Below are 19,818 nucleotides of genomic sequence, written 5' to 3' on the forward strand. Positions count from 1 at the left end.
AATGTCATCACAGTACGGGACTCTATGCTAATGGAATCTGCCCTACAGTGATAAATCTTTGAAAATACGGCAAGTATGTTTTTGTAGATTATGCCCTGGATTATCAAAATCACTACACAGAAAAAAAGCCATTATTGCATATTCCTGCTCCGATGCACCAAATATTGCCACGAAAAAAAAAAAAAAAATAGGATTATTCAGACCCGATTGCTGTGAGAATTTGCAAGCAGAGCGATGATCGAATGAGGCCAACGTGTCAAAACCCAGCTAATAGTCAAGTTGTGAGGGGGATTGTGAAAAACGGACAGGAAGCTGCCATTTGGGGGTGGCAATTGTCAGTTTTCTAGGAGTGTCAGAAAAAACGCTGATGGGTCCAGGCATTTTAAGGGACGGTGTGTGACGTCAGGTCCAGCTTCAATAGGCCTTTACACTTGCACAGACTGGGAAAATGATTTGATGGTGAGCCAGTTGAGAATGGATTTGCAGATGGCCTGAGATCATAGATTCAGTCACAAGCAATTCAAGATATTTGCATGGGGCAGGATTTCACTCTGAGCGGTGGCTAGCTGAGCGCAGTTGTCTGAGTTCTATGGATCTGAATCAGACCCATAGAAGGTTTCTTGATTTTAGGATTTGGAAAGGTTTTATAAACTGGCAAAAAAAAATAAAAAAGGCCCTTAAAACAGCTGAACAAGGATGCAATTAACTGGGATTTAACGAGCTGCAGGGGAGAAAATGACAGTTTTATACAGCTTTATGACCATCATTTCCTGGCTAGGTAATCTCTAAGCAGCCCACTACTGACTAATCTACATTGGCTTTGAATGTTAAGAACTACACAGACTTCTCACAATAACACAAAATATCCTATTAAAAACCACCAACATTTCATTTATGATGCTAGCAGGTATTTAAGGTAGAAACCGACAGTAATAGGCCATTTAATTTCCAATAGGAGTGCTAAACACACTACTGTACTACGCAGCAACTTTTACATCGGAGATGGCAAAAACTTCCATTCTTGCCTCACGCTGAATACTAGTCCAGCAAGATTGTAGTAGAGGGAGAAATTTTTTTTGGGGCTGATCTGCCATTTACTATTGTGATTGGTTCATATAGCCATGTGTTCCTGAGTCAGACAAATGAAAACCTGGTGCAACAAGTCAGAGCAGCACCTATCCCCTCTATTTGTTTGAGTTATTTACAGTTTTATATAGCGCAGCATATTCCGTTGCGCTTTACAATTGTTCCTTTAGAACACACTTTTATGGGGCAATTCAATTACAGGAGAAGAAACCAACCATTTATCGCCAGAAAACTGGCCTGTTTTGAGGATGTTTCACCTGCCGGAGGCAAGAGAAACATAATCCCAAACAAACTGCAGCTCTCACTATCTTATCAGGGATCATTGAATAGCCCCCCTATACGTATTAAATCAATGTGCTTACATTTCTAGACAGTATAGCAGGGATGTGCAGTCAGGGGAGGCAGAGCCTCACCCATCATAATGATAAAAAAAAAAATTAATAAACACAAAAATGTTATATATTATATTTATAAACACATTATATACACACACATACACTTGTTGCTGGCGGCCCGGCACTCTCCCTGAGGCTTCAACGTGCCCCGGTGCCCTCTCGGATGAGGATGAATAGACAGGCAGGAATGGGCGGCACTTGGAGGAGACTTTCAACGGTTTAATATGGTGAGGCAAAAACCAACGTTTCGGGGTGCGGTAACCCCTTTGTGCGGGGTTACCGCACCCCGAATAGTTGGTTTTGCCACACCATATTAAACCGTTGAAAGTCTCCTCCGAGTGCAGCCCATTCCTGCTTGTCTATATATATATATTTGGGGTGTGAGAAACGGTTAGAGCAATTGAAAAACAGTCAGCAGTGGGGGGGGGGGGGGGGGGGGGGCTAATATCAGGCACTATGAGGCTGAAAAACCCTTGAAAAACAATGCAACTGGCTGTAAAAGGCGGTGGTATCTGGCATTCATGGCAGCGGGCATTGGATGGTGACTGTAGCAGGGTTACTGTCAGCTATGAGCACTGGAGGCACTGACAGCGGTGGCTCCGCAGAGCCTCACCAGGCACTGACCTCACTGCAGTGTACGCAGACTCACATGTGCACATTGGCTGTAAATTAAGTAATCAGTTGCTTTACTATGATATAGATAATGAATTACTACGTATGAAAGACTTTCTCTCTAAAAGTAATACGAATAAGCAAATACCTATATTATATAGGGAACAGTTATAATTTAAATTATAGATATGAGAATATAATGAAGGAAAATAAATACATAGAATTATATAGGAAACACTTATTTTTAAATTGTCATAGTCTCAGCATGTGGAATACAAAGACTAAGGGGGGTATTCAATGTCTGTCGAGCTCCTTATTTTTGTCGAGCTTTGTTGTTTTCTCGACGAGAGGTTGGTTATTTATGAGGTCGCCTATTCTTTGTCTAGTTTTCTCGACTTGTCGAGCAGAGCTCACCTGATTTGGTTTTCGGTTTGCTCAACTGTCGAGTTGAACATAACTCGACTTGTCGAGTTATTTTGGGTAAAATCTGTCGAGATAATTCCTGCAGCCTATTCAATGTCAAAGAATTCACCTGACCTCGACTGTTTGAAATCACTCTTCCCTCAAATTTAACTCGACAATTATTTCTGTCGTGACAAGGGAGTTTCTCTTGTTGCATGTTCATAAATTGTGCTAAATGTATATGCAGGATTGTACTAATGTTTGTAGTGCTTATCTTGACTTCTGTCTTTGTGATATTTTGCTAAATATTCCTCTTTTGATTAACTTTACATTTGCTGCATGTTTATATGGTATGCTTTAACCCATTATTCCATTGTCAGCATCAGTTTTCAGCTTGTATTATTACGCATTTGTTTAAATTATTCCATTTGGCATATAAGAAGTATTATCTTTTTTTCGGCTCACCTTTCATGTTCACTGTGCTGCATTTTGCCCATTGAAAGTCTTCTGTATACATGTCTATTTATGTCTACTTCTGGTTTGATCAAACACCTATGTTTAGGACTCTTGTATCCATTCTGGGGCAGAATTACTCAGGATACAATGTTTGTTTGTTGCCATTCTTTTGTTTACTTCTACAATGCAATGCATTGCAATTTACCTCAGAGCTCTCACTCCTGTACTGAGACTTCAGGGAGATACCAGCATTGTGCAGTCTGCTGATTTGGAAATGGTTTTTATAGGAGAATTTTCATTTGTAAGAAGATATCTACTTTTATATAATTGACTACAAAAATGAAGCCTAATATCTCTGACAATTGCCACTTTCCTCTCTAGGGGAGAACTCGACTTGTCGAGCAGGGGAGAACTCGACTTGTCGAGCAGATGAGAACTCGACTTGTCGAGCTAAATTTTCAGTTAGCAAAATGAGAAAAACAAATGCAAATGCTCGACAATTCGGACTGTTACTGGTGGGATTGAAATTACAGTTTGAATAGGCGAGAACTCGACTTGTCGAGCTAAATATTCATGTCGAGAAAAACAAATGCTCGACAATTCGGACTGTCACTGGTGGGATTGAATACCCCCCTAAAGCTTCCATTGCAGCTCAAAGTTGGCCCTGTCATGAACCTGGTCAGGGATAGGATAAGCCTCGGCTTAATGTTGCTAGCAATTAGAACAGGCAAACTGAGCATCACTTTTGTGAAACACAACATTTTGACCCCTCCCAACTAAAATGTCCTGCATTTGCACCTGGCCAGCAGTTTTTTGTATAACACATCAGGCATTTGGACGCAAGTCTCACCAGTCGGGAGAATATCAAGGTTATTTTATTTTACTAAAAAATTCAAGCGTGAGAGGGCCTGGAAAGTGGGCAGTAGACTGAAGACTCTGCTTAGTTTAGTCAGAAACCTTGACCCATGCCCTGGGTATTTTAGATCAGTTCAGCCAAGAAGTGCCACTTATTTGGAAAGAAGCTACAGCCGATCCATTCACACTATGGGGGTTATTCAATCCGAGATTCCTAATGTCGGACTGTCCCGACAGTCAGAATCCTGGCCATTTTCGCCCGCTTCCGACAACAACGCGACAGTCTGTAATCAATGTTCCGACTGTTGAGTGTCAGAAAAGCGTATGGATAGACAAAATACTGCACCGTATTGGCAAAAAACGGCTGCAGATTCGACAATCCTTGGTCATTTCCGGCAATATAGACTCCCCTCCATAGGGATTCAATACGGACCTGTCGATATTTCCACTTTTGTAAATACCAGAGACTGAATACCCCCTATATATTAGTTACATACCTTCCAACCTATAGCATAAAATGCACCAATGACCGAAGTCACATAAAAGGGCATAACGAGCCCAATAGGCACAACCTAAAAATAATGCGTTTGTAACATAAAAAGGTCTTCATTTTCATGAAATCATCCAGAGTTTTCAGGGAACGCTTGAAAGTTTGGAGGCTAGTAGAGAGTCTTATTGTGTGTGGAAGGGCATTCCATAGGGTGGGAGCAGCCCAATGAAAGCCCTGTAATAGTGAATGGGAGCTAGTGATCCGTGCAGAAGAGAGACGCAAATCTTGTGCAGAGCAGAGTGGTCGAGATGGGAGATATTTTGAGACAAGTAAAAAGAGATATATGCTGGTGCAGTATGGTTAATAGCTTTATAGGTGAGTAGAAGTATTTTATATTGAATATGAGGAGGGACTGGCAAGGCGGGTCAGCAGACATTTAACATCTAGACAGAGACTGAGACCTTCTGAGGAAACCGTCCGATTTGACGGAGAAACGCGTCAAGGAGCTGAGCACTCATCATTTTGGGCTATCCAGATTTCCTTTTCTCACCTTACCACACCTGCAGGATTAAACCATATTGCTACTTAATCCCTTACAAACGGAGGACCTGAGCGGCGGGCTGTGACACCCAGCACCTGTCAGATCTACGGCGCTGAGGGCTTCCAAGCTGCAGGCGGTAACCATCTCCTCCTGACACAGCGACCCCAACATTTATCGCAGTGTCCGAGGACCGCAGATTGCAGATCCCCCCTTGGAGCCTATCCAACCCGGCAGCCGAACTTTCTGACCTGAAGTTAACATCGTTGATGCTGAGGGCTCCCAAGCTGCAGGCGGCTACTATCCCCTCCCGACACAGCAACCTCAACATCGATTGCAGTGTCCGAGGACCGCAAGTTGCAGACCCCCCCCCTCCCCCCCTTGGAGCCCATCCAACCCAGCCGCTGAACCTCTGACCCGGTAAGCTCCGGATTCGGTGTGGAACTACAAGGACATTCATGCGCTACTGCCGCGAGTGGTGAGATAACTTTATCTGGAACTTAATGTTTATTCCCTAATCAATGGAACTTCACTGAAGACCTAGTTAGTCCGAGGACTCTGTTCATTAGGACTTTACATATCACAAGGGAATATTGCCCATTTTAATATACCATATATTATTCAAGTGTCTAATGCTATTGTTGTTTTTAATAAATGTGTAATTCTTTACTGGTTCATATGCGCTCTCAATAATTTGTGTATTTAACATCTAGCTAGGAAGATCAGCCTAGCAGCAGCATTTAAAATGGATTGCAGTGGCGAGAGTCTGCTCTTTGGAAGACCAGTTAGGAAACTATTGCAATAGTCAATGCGGGATATAATAAGTGCATGGATATGCTATTAAATATCTTTAGATCAGGCATGTCCAAAGTCAGGCCCGGGGGCCAATTGCGGCCTGTGCTGTCATTTCAAGTGGCCCGCAGCCTCCAGCTGGAAGCGGGCAGAGCATCAGATGTGGGAAGAACAGCACAGGACACTTAAGGTGGGGCCACGGGGAGCGCGCCTTTACCTTGCTCTCTGCTGCAGTGCAGAGGTGTCGGCCGCCACAGTCAGATGTGTTTGGCATCCTACCTCTGCTGCTGCAATCGTATATCAACCTATTTCACAATCACCGTGACAGCAGTGTTTGGGGAGGGGGGCAGCAAGGGGGAAGCTTGCTCCTATAACATGCAGAGGAGGGCGGCAGTAGGAGCCCAAGCATCTCCTGTCCTTGCAGTGCCTGCTTTGCCTCTCCTTCCTTTGGCTCACACAAGGGGTTTGGAAACATACAGAGAAGGGAGGGGCAAAGTGGGGGACATACAGTGAAGAAGGGTCAGGCTGGGGGACATACAGTGAATGGAGGCAGTGATGGCCATTCAGAGAAGGGGGAGCAGGGGCAGGCTGGGGGACATACAGTGAATGGGGGCAGAGTGGGATACATAGTGAATGGGAGTCATACAGTGAAGGAGGGTCAGGCTTGGGGACATACAATGAATGGAGGCACTGATCAACATTAAGAGAAGGGGGGCAGGCTGGGGGACAGAGTGAATGGGTGTAGAGTGGGGAACATACAGTGAAGGAGGGGCAGGCTGGGGGACATACAGTGAATGGAAGCAGAGTGGGGTAGCATTCTGATGTGATTAATGATTCAAAGAATGTCAGGCTGAATGGTCGGCCCCCACACATTTACACTTCACCAAATCTGTGCCTCCGCGCAAAAAGTTTGGACACCCCTGCCTTAGATACAGCTACACAACATGCGCGGGGAGTGGCCAACAAGGAAGGGGCAGGAAATTGTGCCTATTGAATCAGTTGCGCCCTACCAAAGGTTTATGTACAGTGTAGGCCACGTGTTTATCTTTTTACCAATACATTCCCTAATAGCACAATTTGTTTATTGCAGGCAGCAATCAAGGCACAGCCGAGTGACAGTCTCAAACCTTTCAACTGACTAATTTAATACAGTAAACATTACTTTGTTGTTTTCATTAAACTAGAAAATTAGTTACATTTAAGAAGCCAGGTCACTTTATATGCAGTGATAATTAGCAATGCCATCAACTTCATTGGAAGAAGGCAAAAAAGGCTTTCTTTTGACAGCTGGGAGTAAAATGCAATTACTGCTGGTTGCGAGTTTCCCAGCAGAGGACCATTCCGCAACAGCCATAAATCACTTTTTGATCAAATAGCCAGTTACGGACTTTGAAATAAGGATTACAAGAAAAACATTTTAAAGAGCAGAAACCACTGGCAGTTTGCAGTAACTGGAATGGGATGCTCATAGGTTTACCATGGCTAAAACAAAGCTTTGAGAACTAGATCAATTGAAATGAGCAATAACAGATACTGGGGACTTGTCAACTCCAGGCATTTCTATTCAGCGCTGCGTCATTCTCTAGTAGTGGACATTGTAGACTAGGAAACTACATGTCACCTAAATCACTACGGTGATTCTATGGGCTAAACAAGATTTAGCCTCACTCACAACTCACATATATTACCCCAGTGGTACAAAGTGGCTCATCATGCCTTGGCTGGGTTTCTAGTACAAAACGATGTGAAACATTGGTTAAAAAGGTACATTAAGTGTTTATTACTGGTGTGTAGAGCTGTGTCTGTGCATCTGTGCCACCTTTTTACCCAGATCCCTGGGAGATAACAGAGGGAGGAAGCCCAGGAAGGAGATGCAGGGGATGGGCAAATCCAGGAGACAGGATAATCGAAGGAGTCACCCGATCAGTTCCACAAAATCTGGAGTCTCCCTGGCATGTGCCAACAGCACACCTAGTATCCCGAGAACTTCCAATATACAGCTCTAACTACCACCATTAATACAAGCATTTATTCATATACAGTAGTAGCACCAGCATACTGTGCGGCGCATTATATAGAATACGTTATTGTAGATACCATATTTGCAAATCCCATGAACACTATACCTTCATATGTACTACAGTAGGTATGGAAGGCCAATGCCTCTTTGCTATGGTTCACGCAGTGGGCATGGTGCCTCGCTACGCTCGGCACACTAATTTATTCTCCCTCTATGGGTGTCGTGGACTCCCATAGGAGGGACAAAGTGCCGGGATTTCAGCGGTCGGGATACTGACTGCATCCCATAATTACTAGCAAAATCACCAGGTAATTACTTTTGTCTTTCTAAGGTTCTAAGCAAGTTTGCAATATTTAAAATCAGGAAATCCCCAATTTGGGCAAGAGCCTTGTCCTGTTGCGTGATATGAGGAGTTTTACATTTTGCTTTAATCTTATCTATATATAGGTCTAGTGTCTGATTGTGTGTCTCAGAAACACTGCCATCTGTCTGCAGCGAGTGAAACTACATCTTTCTCTATCACACATGCACAAACACAGAGGCAATCACAAAGTAGCAGACTAGCTTTCGAAGCATTTGCTTCGAGCGGGCTTACTAGCTTAAAGACTGTTAAACACACAAGCTTTGAAGCAACATTGACCCTCTTATTGGTTACGGTGAGTAATGAGATTTGAAGCCGTGGGACACTTACCCTGTAATTATCCATTAGCACAACCAACCATGGCTTTATGGTCTTCATCACATCTAAAAGCAAATGTTTTTCAACTTCAGATCCATTATTAAAGGTCAAGTTACCAACATGGATTGATTTCCTTACTTCTGGCATTGCCAAAAAAGAGCCAAAGTATTCCTGGTCTGCAGGCTCCTGTAATAAACACACCAGATATAATGAAGTCTGAGATATAACAAGCACACACTAAAAGATTCATTGCAATTACAAAAATTATAATAAACTTGTATTTGCTAACAAAAGGTGTTGCTAATGGAATACGGTCACTAGGACGGCATGCATAAAGGTCAACAGTCATAAAGGTCAACATGGGGTTTTTCACTTTTTTTAGCCGATAGGCGGCATTTCATGCCCTACCCTCTACTAGGGTGTGGTGGGAGAATAAGATCGTGTGCCGAGCGTAGTGAGGCACCGTGCCAAAAGCATGCCGAGCGCAGCGAGCCACGGGAGGGGAAGCAATGCACTTTTTAGTGTCTATGTCGACATTCAGGTAAAAAAAGTGAAAAACCCCATGCCAACCTAATGACCGTCGCCGTAACCCCATGTCGACCTAATGACCGTCGTCATAACCCCATGTCGACCTCATGACCATCGCCGTAACCCCATGTCGACCTCATGACCATCGCCGTAACCCCATGTCGACCTCATGACCATCGCCGTAACCCCATGTCGACCTAATGGCCATCGGCCTAACCCCATGTCGTCCTAATGGCCATCGGCCTAACCCCATGTCGACCTAATGGCCATCGGCCTAACCCCATGACGACCTAATGGCCATCGGCCTAACGACAGTCTATACCAGTGATGGCTAACCTTGCACTCCAGCTGTTGTTGAACTACACATCCCAGCATGCCCTGCATCAGTTTTACCATTTGGCCATGCTAAAACTGATGCAGGGCATGCTGGGATGTGTAGCTCAGCAACAGCTGGAGTGTCAAGGTTAGCCTTCACTGGTCTATACTATGATCCATACCTGTTGCTATGATCTAGTTTCATGTGTGCAGCAATGGGAATGACCGTACATACTGTATATTAGGCTGGTTATGTAATAACTGTAGCAAAAACAAAGAAACCCATTTAACTATAGCTGGGTCATTTGACTCATGACCCCTTAAGCATAAATCGGAGAAGAATAAAGTGAATGAGCTAGTGAAAACTAGAGATGTGCAGGTGGGTATTTACCCAGATCTACCCGTTTTGAGATTCGGATAAATCCTTACTTGCACATCTCTAGTCAAAACTAGTAAATGGCTTCCATTCCTTTCAAATGGTCACATTTTATAAGGTGCATATGAAGCACTCACTCCATTTCATGTTTCAATGCAATTACATTTAATAAGCGTGTCAAAAACTGTTTTATGTAAAAAGGGACACTTTATACAGATGGCGCACATTACATTTTCATGGCGATCTGGTGTCTGTTGATGTGCCAAGAACAAACCTCTAGTGGATACACATTATTACAGACGACCAACAGAACGTTGCATAAATTACAAGTGCTGTGTCTTTCATTTCAGCCAAGATTTAAAAAGTGAAATGTAATCCATCCAGAGCAAACCCAATGCCAGGAGGAGAATAATGGTATACGTGAGGGAAGAGTACCCTGCTTGGGACAGCTCAGAGTGTAACCTGATTGGCAACTAGCCTGCTACCAACTGGTTGAAAGTAATTTGCACGTATAAGAAATGCCATTACACACACACTGCTTGCAGTAGGACTGCTGTGAGGGGGCCATTGCCAGGCACATGATGGAAAGTGAAAAAGAAGCAGAAAATAACATTAATTGCTATGTTTGTCAAGCAGGACTTTAGGGTACTAAAAACCATTTTCCAAATTGTATTTTTTTTTTATAAACAGAACATAGCATTGGTAAAATAACCTGGGCCACAGAGGTTTAGAACGGGAGCCCAGGGTATATCACATGTATGGAAGACACATCCCAAAAGTTAAATAACCTAAATTTGACCCTCTCCCAGCACCATGGCTTTTCATAGTAGTCAGCTGTAGACCCTAAAGGCACTTAAGGCCCATACACACTTGACGATTTTCAGCTAAAAATAGCCCAGTGTGTATGGGTCAGCGATCCCCGACTAGCGATGATGCGCGCTCCCGCATCATCGCTAGTAAGGTGGTTCATCTGCTGGTTTTACCAGCAGATGCAGCGATGATGAATGGTATTTCATCCATCATCGCTGTGTGTGTACGGCCGCGGGGCTGAAAGATTAGCCACTTTCAACCCAGCAGACCGCCCCACTCCCTCCCCCTCCGCCCCAGCCTGCTTCATACTCACCCCGCCGTCCACCGCACTGGTCCCCCAGCACCTTCCCCACGGCTCCATGTTCAGCCGCACGGTGCTAACAGCTGACGCCCCGCCCCCTCCGTCCTGCTTCCTCCGGCTCCCTCTGTCCTGCTCCACACGGAGCAGTGAGCACCACTGGCCACCAATGTTTCTTTTTTTAAGCCAGTAATATATACATTGCTGGCATGTGCCAGCAATGTATATATTACTGTCACAACTGGGCACCAATGATATTCTTATGCCATAAGCCAGTAGTATATACATTGTTGGCACATGCCAGCAATGTATATATTACGGGCACCACTGGGCACCAATGATATGCCATAAGCCAGTAGTATATACATTGCTGGCACAAGCCAGCAATGTATATATTACGGGCACCACTGGGCACCAATGATATGCTTATGCCATAAGCCAGTAGTATATACATTGCTGGCACAAGACAGCAATGTATATAGTACTACCACCACTGCCCACCAATGATTATTTACTGTATTTATTAGCCAGTAATATATACATTGCTGGCACAGGCCAGCAATGTATATATTATCGGCACCACTGCCCACAAGTGGTGTGGAGTGGGGTCAGCAGCTGATGAGGCACCTGGCTAGGCACCCGCACGCCCCCCCCCCCCCTCTGCGGGTCCAGCTCCGACACCCCCTCCCCCCCACAGGGGCCAGGGGACGGAGCCGGAGAGACCATAGAGAAGGAGCCGGGCCACACACTGCCAAAGTTTGACTCGCAGCCGGTTTCCCCGGCAATTGTAATGCGGCAGCGTGGAAGCTTTTCTGCGCCTTCCAGTGTGGCGATCAACGCGTCCGGGACCAGCGTGATGGTTTGGCTGGCCCTGCCATCGGGTAAAAAATAATTGCGGCGGGGCTGAGTGCAAGTACGAGTGGCCCCGCAGCTAAGCTAAATGCCTATACAGCACTGACAGACAGCCGGATGCAGTCACTGTCAGTGCTGAATCTGCTGCCCAGTGCCCAATCACATCGGTTTCAGTGACAGGGATGTGCTTTCATATTGGCTGAAGGCATGCCCCTGTCCCTGAGGCACCCGTAAAGGTGCCGCCTTAGCTACATCTTTGATACACAGTCCAGCAATCATTTCTGAACCAGGCCCCAAGAACAGAAATGCACTGAATAAAATATCCGCTGCTCCCTCCCTTGGAAGTCAAACACCGCCATTATGTAAATTGCCTTATATATGAAAGATTTTCAGCAAAGTCTTTCGCCTCCTGAAAATCTCTTGCTCTTTGGTGAAAATAGCTCAGTGTGTACGCACTACTTTGGTGACAGATATATCTTTCAAAGATTTTGGCAAAGTCTTTTGAAATGAAAATCTTCGAGTGTGTATGGACCTTTACCCAACAATGAGTAGGAATTTACCATTGCTTTTTGTGACCCTGTACTTGTGACAAGATCTAGACAGCGCAACCCAGACTCTTGGAACTACTGTTTAAAAACCCACCATTCACTACTGCAATGTTATCATATGCACTTATCTTAAAAGAAATGGATGATTTAAACAACTTGTTCAGAGTGCGCACATATGACACTAATTTATCAAAAGTTACAATTTCTTTATTATTAACTTATATGCAAATAATGATAATAACAATTACAATAGTAAAAATATAATTAAGATCCGTTGGGAAAAGACAATCAGCCCCCTTTAATCACAGAGCACTCAAAGATCCTGATGTTAATTTAATTTGTAGTATTGTGATATCACAAAGCAGTAGGGATTTGAGTAAATAGTCTTATTCGGTACCAATTAGTAGCCACATAGGAAGTCCTTGGTAAGTGATGGATATTACCTGTATGGCTGTTAGCTCCAATATCATTTGAAGTTTGTAGAGTTTGAATAAGCTTACTGTCCCGGGCACCAGTGGTATATGAGTGGTGAAGCTGTGAGTCTTGTGTCCCGGCTTCCTTTGAAGATCTCAGACCGCAGTGCGAGACAGGCTCACTCCAACACTGCGTCTACGAGTAGACCGCGCACTCTAAGCTGGGGGCAGTCACTCACAAGCAGGTTTCCCGGCAGCTGATTCAAAATAATGCTGAGTCTCCACATAAGTTACAAGACAGTTGTAATGAATAACTATTATTCTTCTATACTTGCATATAAGTTGATAATAAATAAATTGTAGTTTGATAAAATTAGTATCATGTGTTTTCTGAATCTTAAAAGAACAATGATTTACTAATTTAATGCAGCATATCTGAAAACCTCATACTAATTCATCTCCAACCCTAGTTAGAAATTACACTGATTTGTAATAAAAGGTGAGATTTAATAGGATGAGAGATTCAGAAAGTGAGAGATTTGGGAGGAAATCTCCAGTTTTTTTAAAGCAGCAATCATTTACACTGCAAAATCAAACTGGTTTTGCCGTGTAAATGATTGCCGCTTTAAAAAAACCTGGAGATTTCTTCCCAAATCTCTCACCCTATTAAATCTCACCCAAAGTGTCTAGCATTTATAGGTTTTTTTCAAATACAAAGAGGTTAAATAAAAAAAAAAAAAATGAACGCCTAGAACCTTGGGGTCCGCACTTGACATTGGGGCAGATGTATCATAGCAGCGCTTATTGCGCCGCTATGATACTTCCTGCTTCGCCTCAATAGCGAGGCGAAGCAGGAAGGGACATCGACAAGATGTATTAACATCTTGTCTGCCGAAGCGGGGGAGCGTAAACTCCCCCCTTCGGCGATGTCCCTTTCTGAAGATAGCGCATCAGTTAATACTGATGCGCTATCTCCTGTCCCCCGGCCGGCAGCACTGGGCATGCGCGGGATCTCGCTGTTCACGCGAGATCCCCAGCGCAGCCCAGACCTAACAGCAGGGACAGCGCTGTCCCTGCTGTTTAGATAGGGCTTCGCCAGCCTGATGCTGGCGAAGCCAAACCCGGCTTCGTGCGGAACGGTCAGCGATGCTGACCGTTCATACATTCGGCCTGCTATCATTTTGATAGCAGCACCGATATGGACAGGGGCGCATAGCGCCCCTGTCCATTACCGCATCCCGGCCGCTTCATACATGGGGGAGAAGCGGTATCAGTGTACATAACGTGAGCTAATACCCCTTCTCCCCCATAACGACCGTTCATACATCTGCCCCAATGTTCCTAATGTAAAATGTACCTTATTAAAGGAAATAGATTACGTTAAAAGCTTAATATTCACTAACAGATTTACCTGGCATTGGAGAAAATTGAAGTAATTTTTGCAACCTGTAACATTTTGATAGAAAGAAGGGTACGCTGTTCTGTCACCATTCAGCAACGAATCAAATGTCTAGAAATAAAAAAAAATGTATACATTGATCATAGTTCACAGGATTCCACGTACTGCTGGATAACGCCAAAAATAGATTTCAAATGCAAATAAATTTACAGTACTTCTAGATTTTAAAAAAAGTTCTATTTTGTAACCGTAAATATGAAGTACCCCAATTTGCTAGACCAAAATGCATGAAAACCAACTTTAGAGGGTATGCATTTTGCACTCCCTTACCAAGACTTTTTACCAGTAGAACCTATGTAAATTGCAGCAAACTTTAAAGCTGGGTACATACTAGAGCGAACTGGTTTCTTTCTGACATTGGGGATTGTCAGTACACACTGTCACTATGAAGGACATAACGATGTCGGTTCTCGCCTTCATTAGCATGCATGAGGTCACTAGGGATAGCTCTAGGTTTGATGTGCACCACATAAAACATAGCATTGCATTTGTCTGTGGAAGCGCACATATTGCCGGTACTTACTAAGCAATATAGTCAATATATTGCGCCAATCTGCCCAACAGTGTAAACTTAAGCTTAAGACAAAAAAAATAAAAAAAAAATGTTGTGCTAATTCTTTTAAACTATTAAACACAGCATTTAAACAAATAAAACTTACAACAAAAAGAAAGTACCGACGTGTGACTTCTGTATTACTTTTAATTTGTGAACAATATGCACAAAAAGGAGGGGTGTGAACAAGCTCTAAAAATAAAACAAATTGTGCTATTTTCTTATCCTGCCACCACATTTAGAATTTTATAAACGTAACAGGACATCTTGCTCTTGTTAAAATGTGTTACCAGTGCAAGAGTGTAAAGTTATAAATACATGGGAAAGGAATTAAACCATGTTGCCCCAAAGCATTTGCCAGAACGTCCAAGTGTTAGGTCTAGGAAAGAACCCAAAATGCTGTCAGTAAACTGTCTGACAAATCAGAATCGCTGTGCCTGGAAGACCGGCCATGGAAAAGTAGACTAACGAAAATCAACTGAAATGATAGACTCCTATAGTTACGGTATGTCATGCTGGCACTTCTAGATTTCCAACACATTCATGACAACAGCAAAACACAAAATAACGCAATCTGTGTGGTCTTAATTAAAGCAATGTACACAAATCTCTCTTTTCAAAACAATGGCTAAATTATTCCATTTCATAAATCTTACTCAACCACATTAGATCGTAAACTGTGGTCAGCAGGGAATGCTCACCACTTGTTTCATAGAATAGTCTGGGGTTCATCAACTTTACAATATTGTGGAATATGCTGTCATTTTGAGAAGCAGACGATAACTTGTTTAGGAAATGGTATTGTGTGCATCTGGTACTTCTACCTGAGCAACACAGTGTGACCAGTGGTTAGCATTGCTGCCTCACATCTCTGTAATCAATCTAATCTATGACCCCAAACAGGGTATTATATGTATATTTCTATGTTGATCACCCCAGGTGCTCTAGTTTCCACCTATCAATCAAAGATATGTTGATGGGTTTTATTAGAAGCCAATGACCTGTAGGGTCTGTAGTAAGGAATTTAGTCAGAGTTTCAGAAGGGCAGGGATTGATGTGAATGATTAAGAGTTCTATGCAAAAGCTTTTCACAATACATGGGAACTTAAAAAAAAAAACACCATGGAAAAAAAAAGGTTTTGTATAAAAACAAAAATCATCTATAGCAGGGGTGGCCAAACCGGTCCTCAAGATCGACCAACAGTTCTTTGTTTTTCAGGCAACCTGTGAATCTATAGTAGGAATGAAGGTACTTGTGTATTATCATGGCGCCCACCTTTTCCATCGTAGGGCATTGTACAACCCAAAAAAAAAATTGCATCGCATGCGATGCGACCCGATTTTTAATCGCACAGGCATCCAGATGCCTGATTCCTATGTTAAATGCCCCCCCAAAACAAAGCTGTACCAACTGAACTGTAGCCTAAACTACCATCCATATTCATACCAGAGCAAACAAATTGAAAGGTTAGAGTTCAAGAGGGGTATTCAATCCCGATTCCAACAGTCAGATTCACTGTCATTTTTGACCCATTCAGACTAACTTGACAGTAGGTATTCAACGTTCCAACTGTCAAAATGGACGGTAAATTGTCGGAAACATCGGCTTCCGATAATTCAGATTAGTCTTTAAAAGAAACTGAAAGCCTTCAATGCTGTCAAAAGCATCAGCATTGAATAAGTGAGTGCCGTAATATCCACTGGCAGAATTAGCACAGCAAATACCAAATATCCACCCACCCCCCCAATGTCTGAAAACAGTAATTAATGTAAGAAGATCTCCCTCATCAAAGCACATATTAAAGCATGGTAGGCACATATAGAAACCTTTGTAATTTGTACGACGGTCACCTAATTTGGATAAATACCCTCAAATTAAAGCTGAAAGTCAGTAGTTAAAGCGCATCTTGTTTGGTTCATTTCAAATCCATTATGGTGGTGTGTAGAGCCCAAAATTTGAGAATGGTGTCGATGTCCCAATATTTATGGTCCTGCCTGTTGAGTGGTTGAAGAGAAAGAGTTCACCATCCACTCGGCCCAGTTCGGGTCTTTGGGCTGTTAGCCTCACAAAAAGGCCAATCAGCACCTCCACCTGTGAGCCTTGTGAAAAGGCTGCTAGACGGGGAGTTAGAGGTCTGGGAAAGGAGACACTGTGCAGTCTCTGTGTAAGACAACCTGCTACATACCTGTTACTGGTATGCTACTGCTATTTGTTTTCTAGTGAGATAGGAGAGTATCCTGTGTATTAGTTAGTGCCAGAAAGCAAGGATTTATTTTGATGTTTTGTGTGATACACTACGGCATACATGGGACATATTTCTTCCACTAGAGAGTTCCAAAACCATTGATTAATCATATGCATGCTGAAGTTACAACACTGCTAGATTTTCTCAAGATTTCCTAGTGGGAGCCTTCATATTACAGCAGGGTGTTGAACATAGGCGTGCCCTATAGACAGTAACCCCCTTCACACTCGCCACAAAATGAATCATGCGCATTCCCAGCTGTGCGAGTGCAGTGTCCGTCACATGGCGTCACGCAGCCCTGCAGACTGCTCACGCTCACCTGCCTGCACACTGGCAACACACAAATATTGGAGCAGCAGGGAGGAGGGACTGCCGGAGCCACCAGCACAGAGTCCAAAAGCAAGCCAGCGCCACCCGGGCCCACAGGCAAACACTGCAAGCCCGGACCCAGCACTGTCACTGCAGTACCAAGCAGCAACAGTTTAGGCAGTGACTGGCTCTTTGTGGCTCAAGTGTCCCCCACTGCTTTTCTGGCTGATTGCTGCTGTTCTGAACATCCAGCTGCTGGTATTTTCTCAGCTGATGGTCTGGTCCCTTGTGCTGTATTATATATTTTTTTTATTGTGCGGTGGGGGGGGGGGGGGGTGTTAGGGGCTGTATTATATGTGGGGGGGACCTATGTGCTGTATAATTCTGTGGGGGGCACCTATATGCGGTCTTATCTGGGTGAGGAGGACCTATGTGCTGTATTATATGTGCGGGGGACCTATGTGCTGTATAATTCTGTGGGGGGCACCTATATGCGGTCTTATCTGGGTGAGGAGGACCTATGTGCTGTATAATTATCTGCAGGGGGGTGGGGACGACACTACAGTATGTGCTGTATTATCTGGGGAGGTGCTATTTTCTGTATTATCTTGGGGGCTATTTGCTGCATTATTATCGGGGTGGAGGAATTATGTGCTGTATTATTATCTGGGGGGACCTATTTGCTGTATTAATGTCTGTGTGATGTGATGATGTCACACCATGTGCATGACTGCCCGCCTTTGTCACTATCAGACTCCTCGCTGTGCAGCTAGTTCCACACCTGACACTGACTCGCTGAGTAGGAGTCAGCCAGTGTTCCTCTTAGGAGGACTGGACTACAGACACAGCTTGAGAAGTTGGATCACTCTTTAGGCAAGGGGGTAAGATGAAAAAATAAAATAGAATTAGTGGATAAATATGACCGACACTGACTTTACTATGGTGGGCAGGGCAACCAGCAGGTCACTGAGAGTCTGTTGCTGCTGGCCTGCTAGGGAAGAAGAGTTGTGGGGGGGGGGGGGGGGGGGGGGGGGTGGATGTAATATATACTTCTATAATAAAGTATTCATTTTTCAATATATTTGCATTGATGCCCAGTAGGCGGTGATAGTAACTATTCGGTTACAGTCACTGAATGCTGGGTGCACCATCTATTCATAACTACGAGAATTAGTCATTAATTAGTTCTATATATTGGTAACATACAAAATAATAGGAATTTAATACCTACCGGTAATTCCTTTTCACGTAGTCCTTATGGGATACTGGGAATGGTCTTAAGACATTGGGTATTAGAGGGTATCCGCAGGAGACAGGCACATCTATAACTTTGAAGCTGGGTGTACTGGCTCCTCCCCTCTGATTCCCCTCCCAGGAACCAGTTAATGGAAAAACTGTGCCCGAAGGAGAATGTACATATGAGAGGAATACTTTATATGTCACCTATGTAAACATAAGTGTGAATAGTGTGGTGAGATTCATGCCAGCACACCCGCATTCATCAAAAATAACAACTATAATACCACCAACTGGGTGGATTTTCTTAGCAAAGGTCACTGAACTAGACCTTATAACCAGAAGACAATAAAGTGAACTTCTGAACTTTAGAATAAAACTGCAGCCAGACCCCCGCACAGGGCGGGCGCCCAGTATCCCATAAGGACTACGTGAAAAGGAATTACCGGTAGGTATTAAATTCCTATTTTCACTAACGTCCTTGATGGGATACTGGGAATGGTCTTAAGACATTGGGGATGTCCCAAAGCTTCCAGAAAGGGAGGGTATGTGCGGAGACTGCTGCAGTACTGCCTGCCCAAACTGGGTATCCTCTTTGGCCAAGGCATCAAACTTGTAAAATTTTACAAAGGTGTGTTGCCCCGACCATGTAGCAGCTCTACAGAGTTGCAGAGCTGACACACCCCGAGCAGCCGCCCAGGATGCGCCCACCGATCTGGTGGAGTGAGCCTTTAAAACAGGAGGTGTCGGTATGCCTGCCGTCACATAGGCTTGTTGGATAGTAGTCCTAATCCATCTAGCAATGGATTGCTTAGATGCAGGGTGTCCCTTCTTTTGTGCGTCATACAGAATGAATAGACAATCTGTCTTCCTGATTCTTGAAGTCCTCTGAACATACACACGCAAGACACGCACCACATCCAGGGATACCGGAATATCCGGTGAACTAGACGCAGACGGGACTCCAATTGGCTGATTAAGGTGAAAGGAAGATATCACCTTAGGGAGAAATCGCGGGTTTGTTCTCAACTCCGCTCTGTCTGAGTGAAAAATTAAATAGGGACTCTTACAGGAAAGGGCTCCCAATTCAGACACTCTCCTAGCCGAGGCTAGGGCCAAAAGGACCACCGCCTTCCAGGTGATATACCGCAATTCTATCGACTCCAAAGGTTCAAACCAGGAGGATTGAAGGAAGGTTAGGACGACGTCCAAACTCCAAGGAGGTGTAGGAGGTACAAAGGGAGGCTGTATGTGAAGCACCCCTTGAAGGAATGTCTGTACTTCCGGGATGACAGCCAATTTTCTTTGGAAGAAAATGGACAGGGCCGAAATCTGGACCTTTAGTGAGCCCAGACGGAGACCCAAATCCAATCCCGCTTGTAGGAAGCACAATAACCTGTTCAGGTTAAACTTTGCTGGGGGAACCTTCTGCTCCTCACACCAACCCACGTACTTTCTCCAGATCTTGTAGTAGTGGGTGTTTGTTACCGGCTTTCTGGCCTGAATCATCGTGGTGATAACTGATGAGTGCAGACCTTTCTGAGCTAAGA

General features: G+C 44.0%; 1 protein-coding gene across 1 annotated transcript in view; it reads right to left on the reverse strand.

Moving 5' to 3' along the window:
• The window catches only part of CPVL (carboxypeptidase vitellogenic like), an 84,167-nt gene that overhangs the window by 26,447 nt on the left and 37,902 nt on the right, over positions 1 to 19,818 (reverse strand). The window contains exons 10-11 of the mRNA XM_083188956.1: positions 13,877 to 13,975; positions 8,338 to 8,511 (exon numbers count right to left, since the gene is read on the reverse strand). Coding sequence (XP_083045082.1) covers positions 8,338 to 8,511; positions 13,877 to 13,975 — 273 coding nt within the window. The remainder of the gene's footprint in view (positions 1 to 8,337; positions 8,512 to 13,876; positions 13,976 to 19,818) is intronic.

Source organism: Crinia signifera, chromosome 5 (genome assembly GCF_055691185.1).
Source record: "Crinia signifera chromosome 5, ASM5569118v1, whole genome shotgun sequence".
In the NCBI taxonomy this organism is placed as follows: Eukaryota; Metazoa; Chordata; class Amphibia; order Anura; family Myobatrachidae; genus Crinia; species Crinia signifera.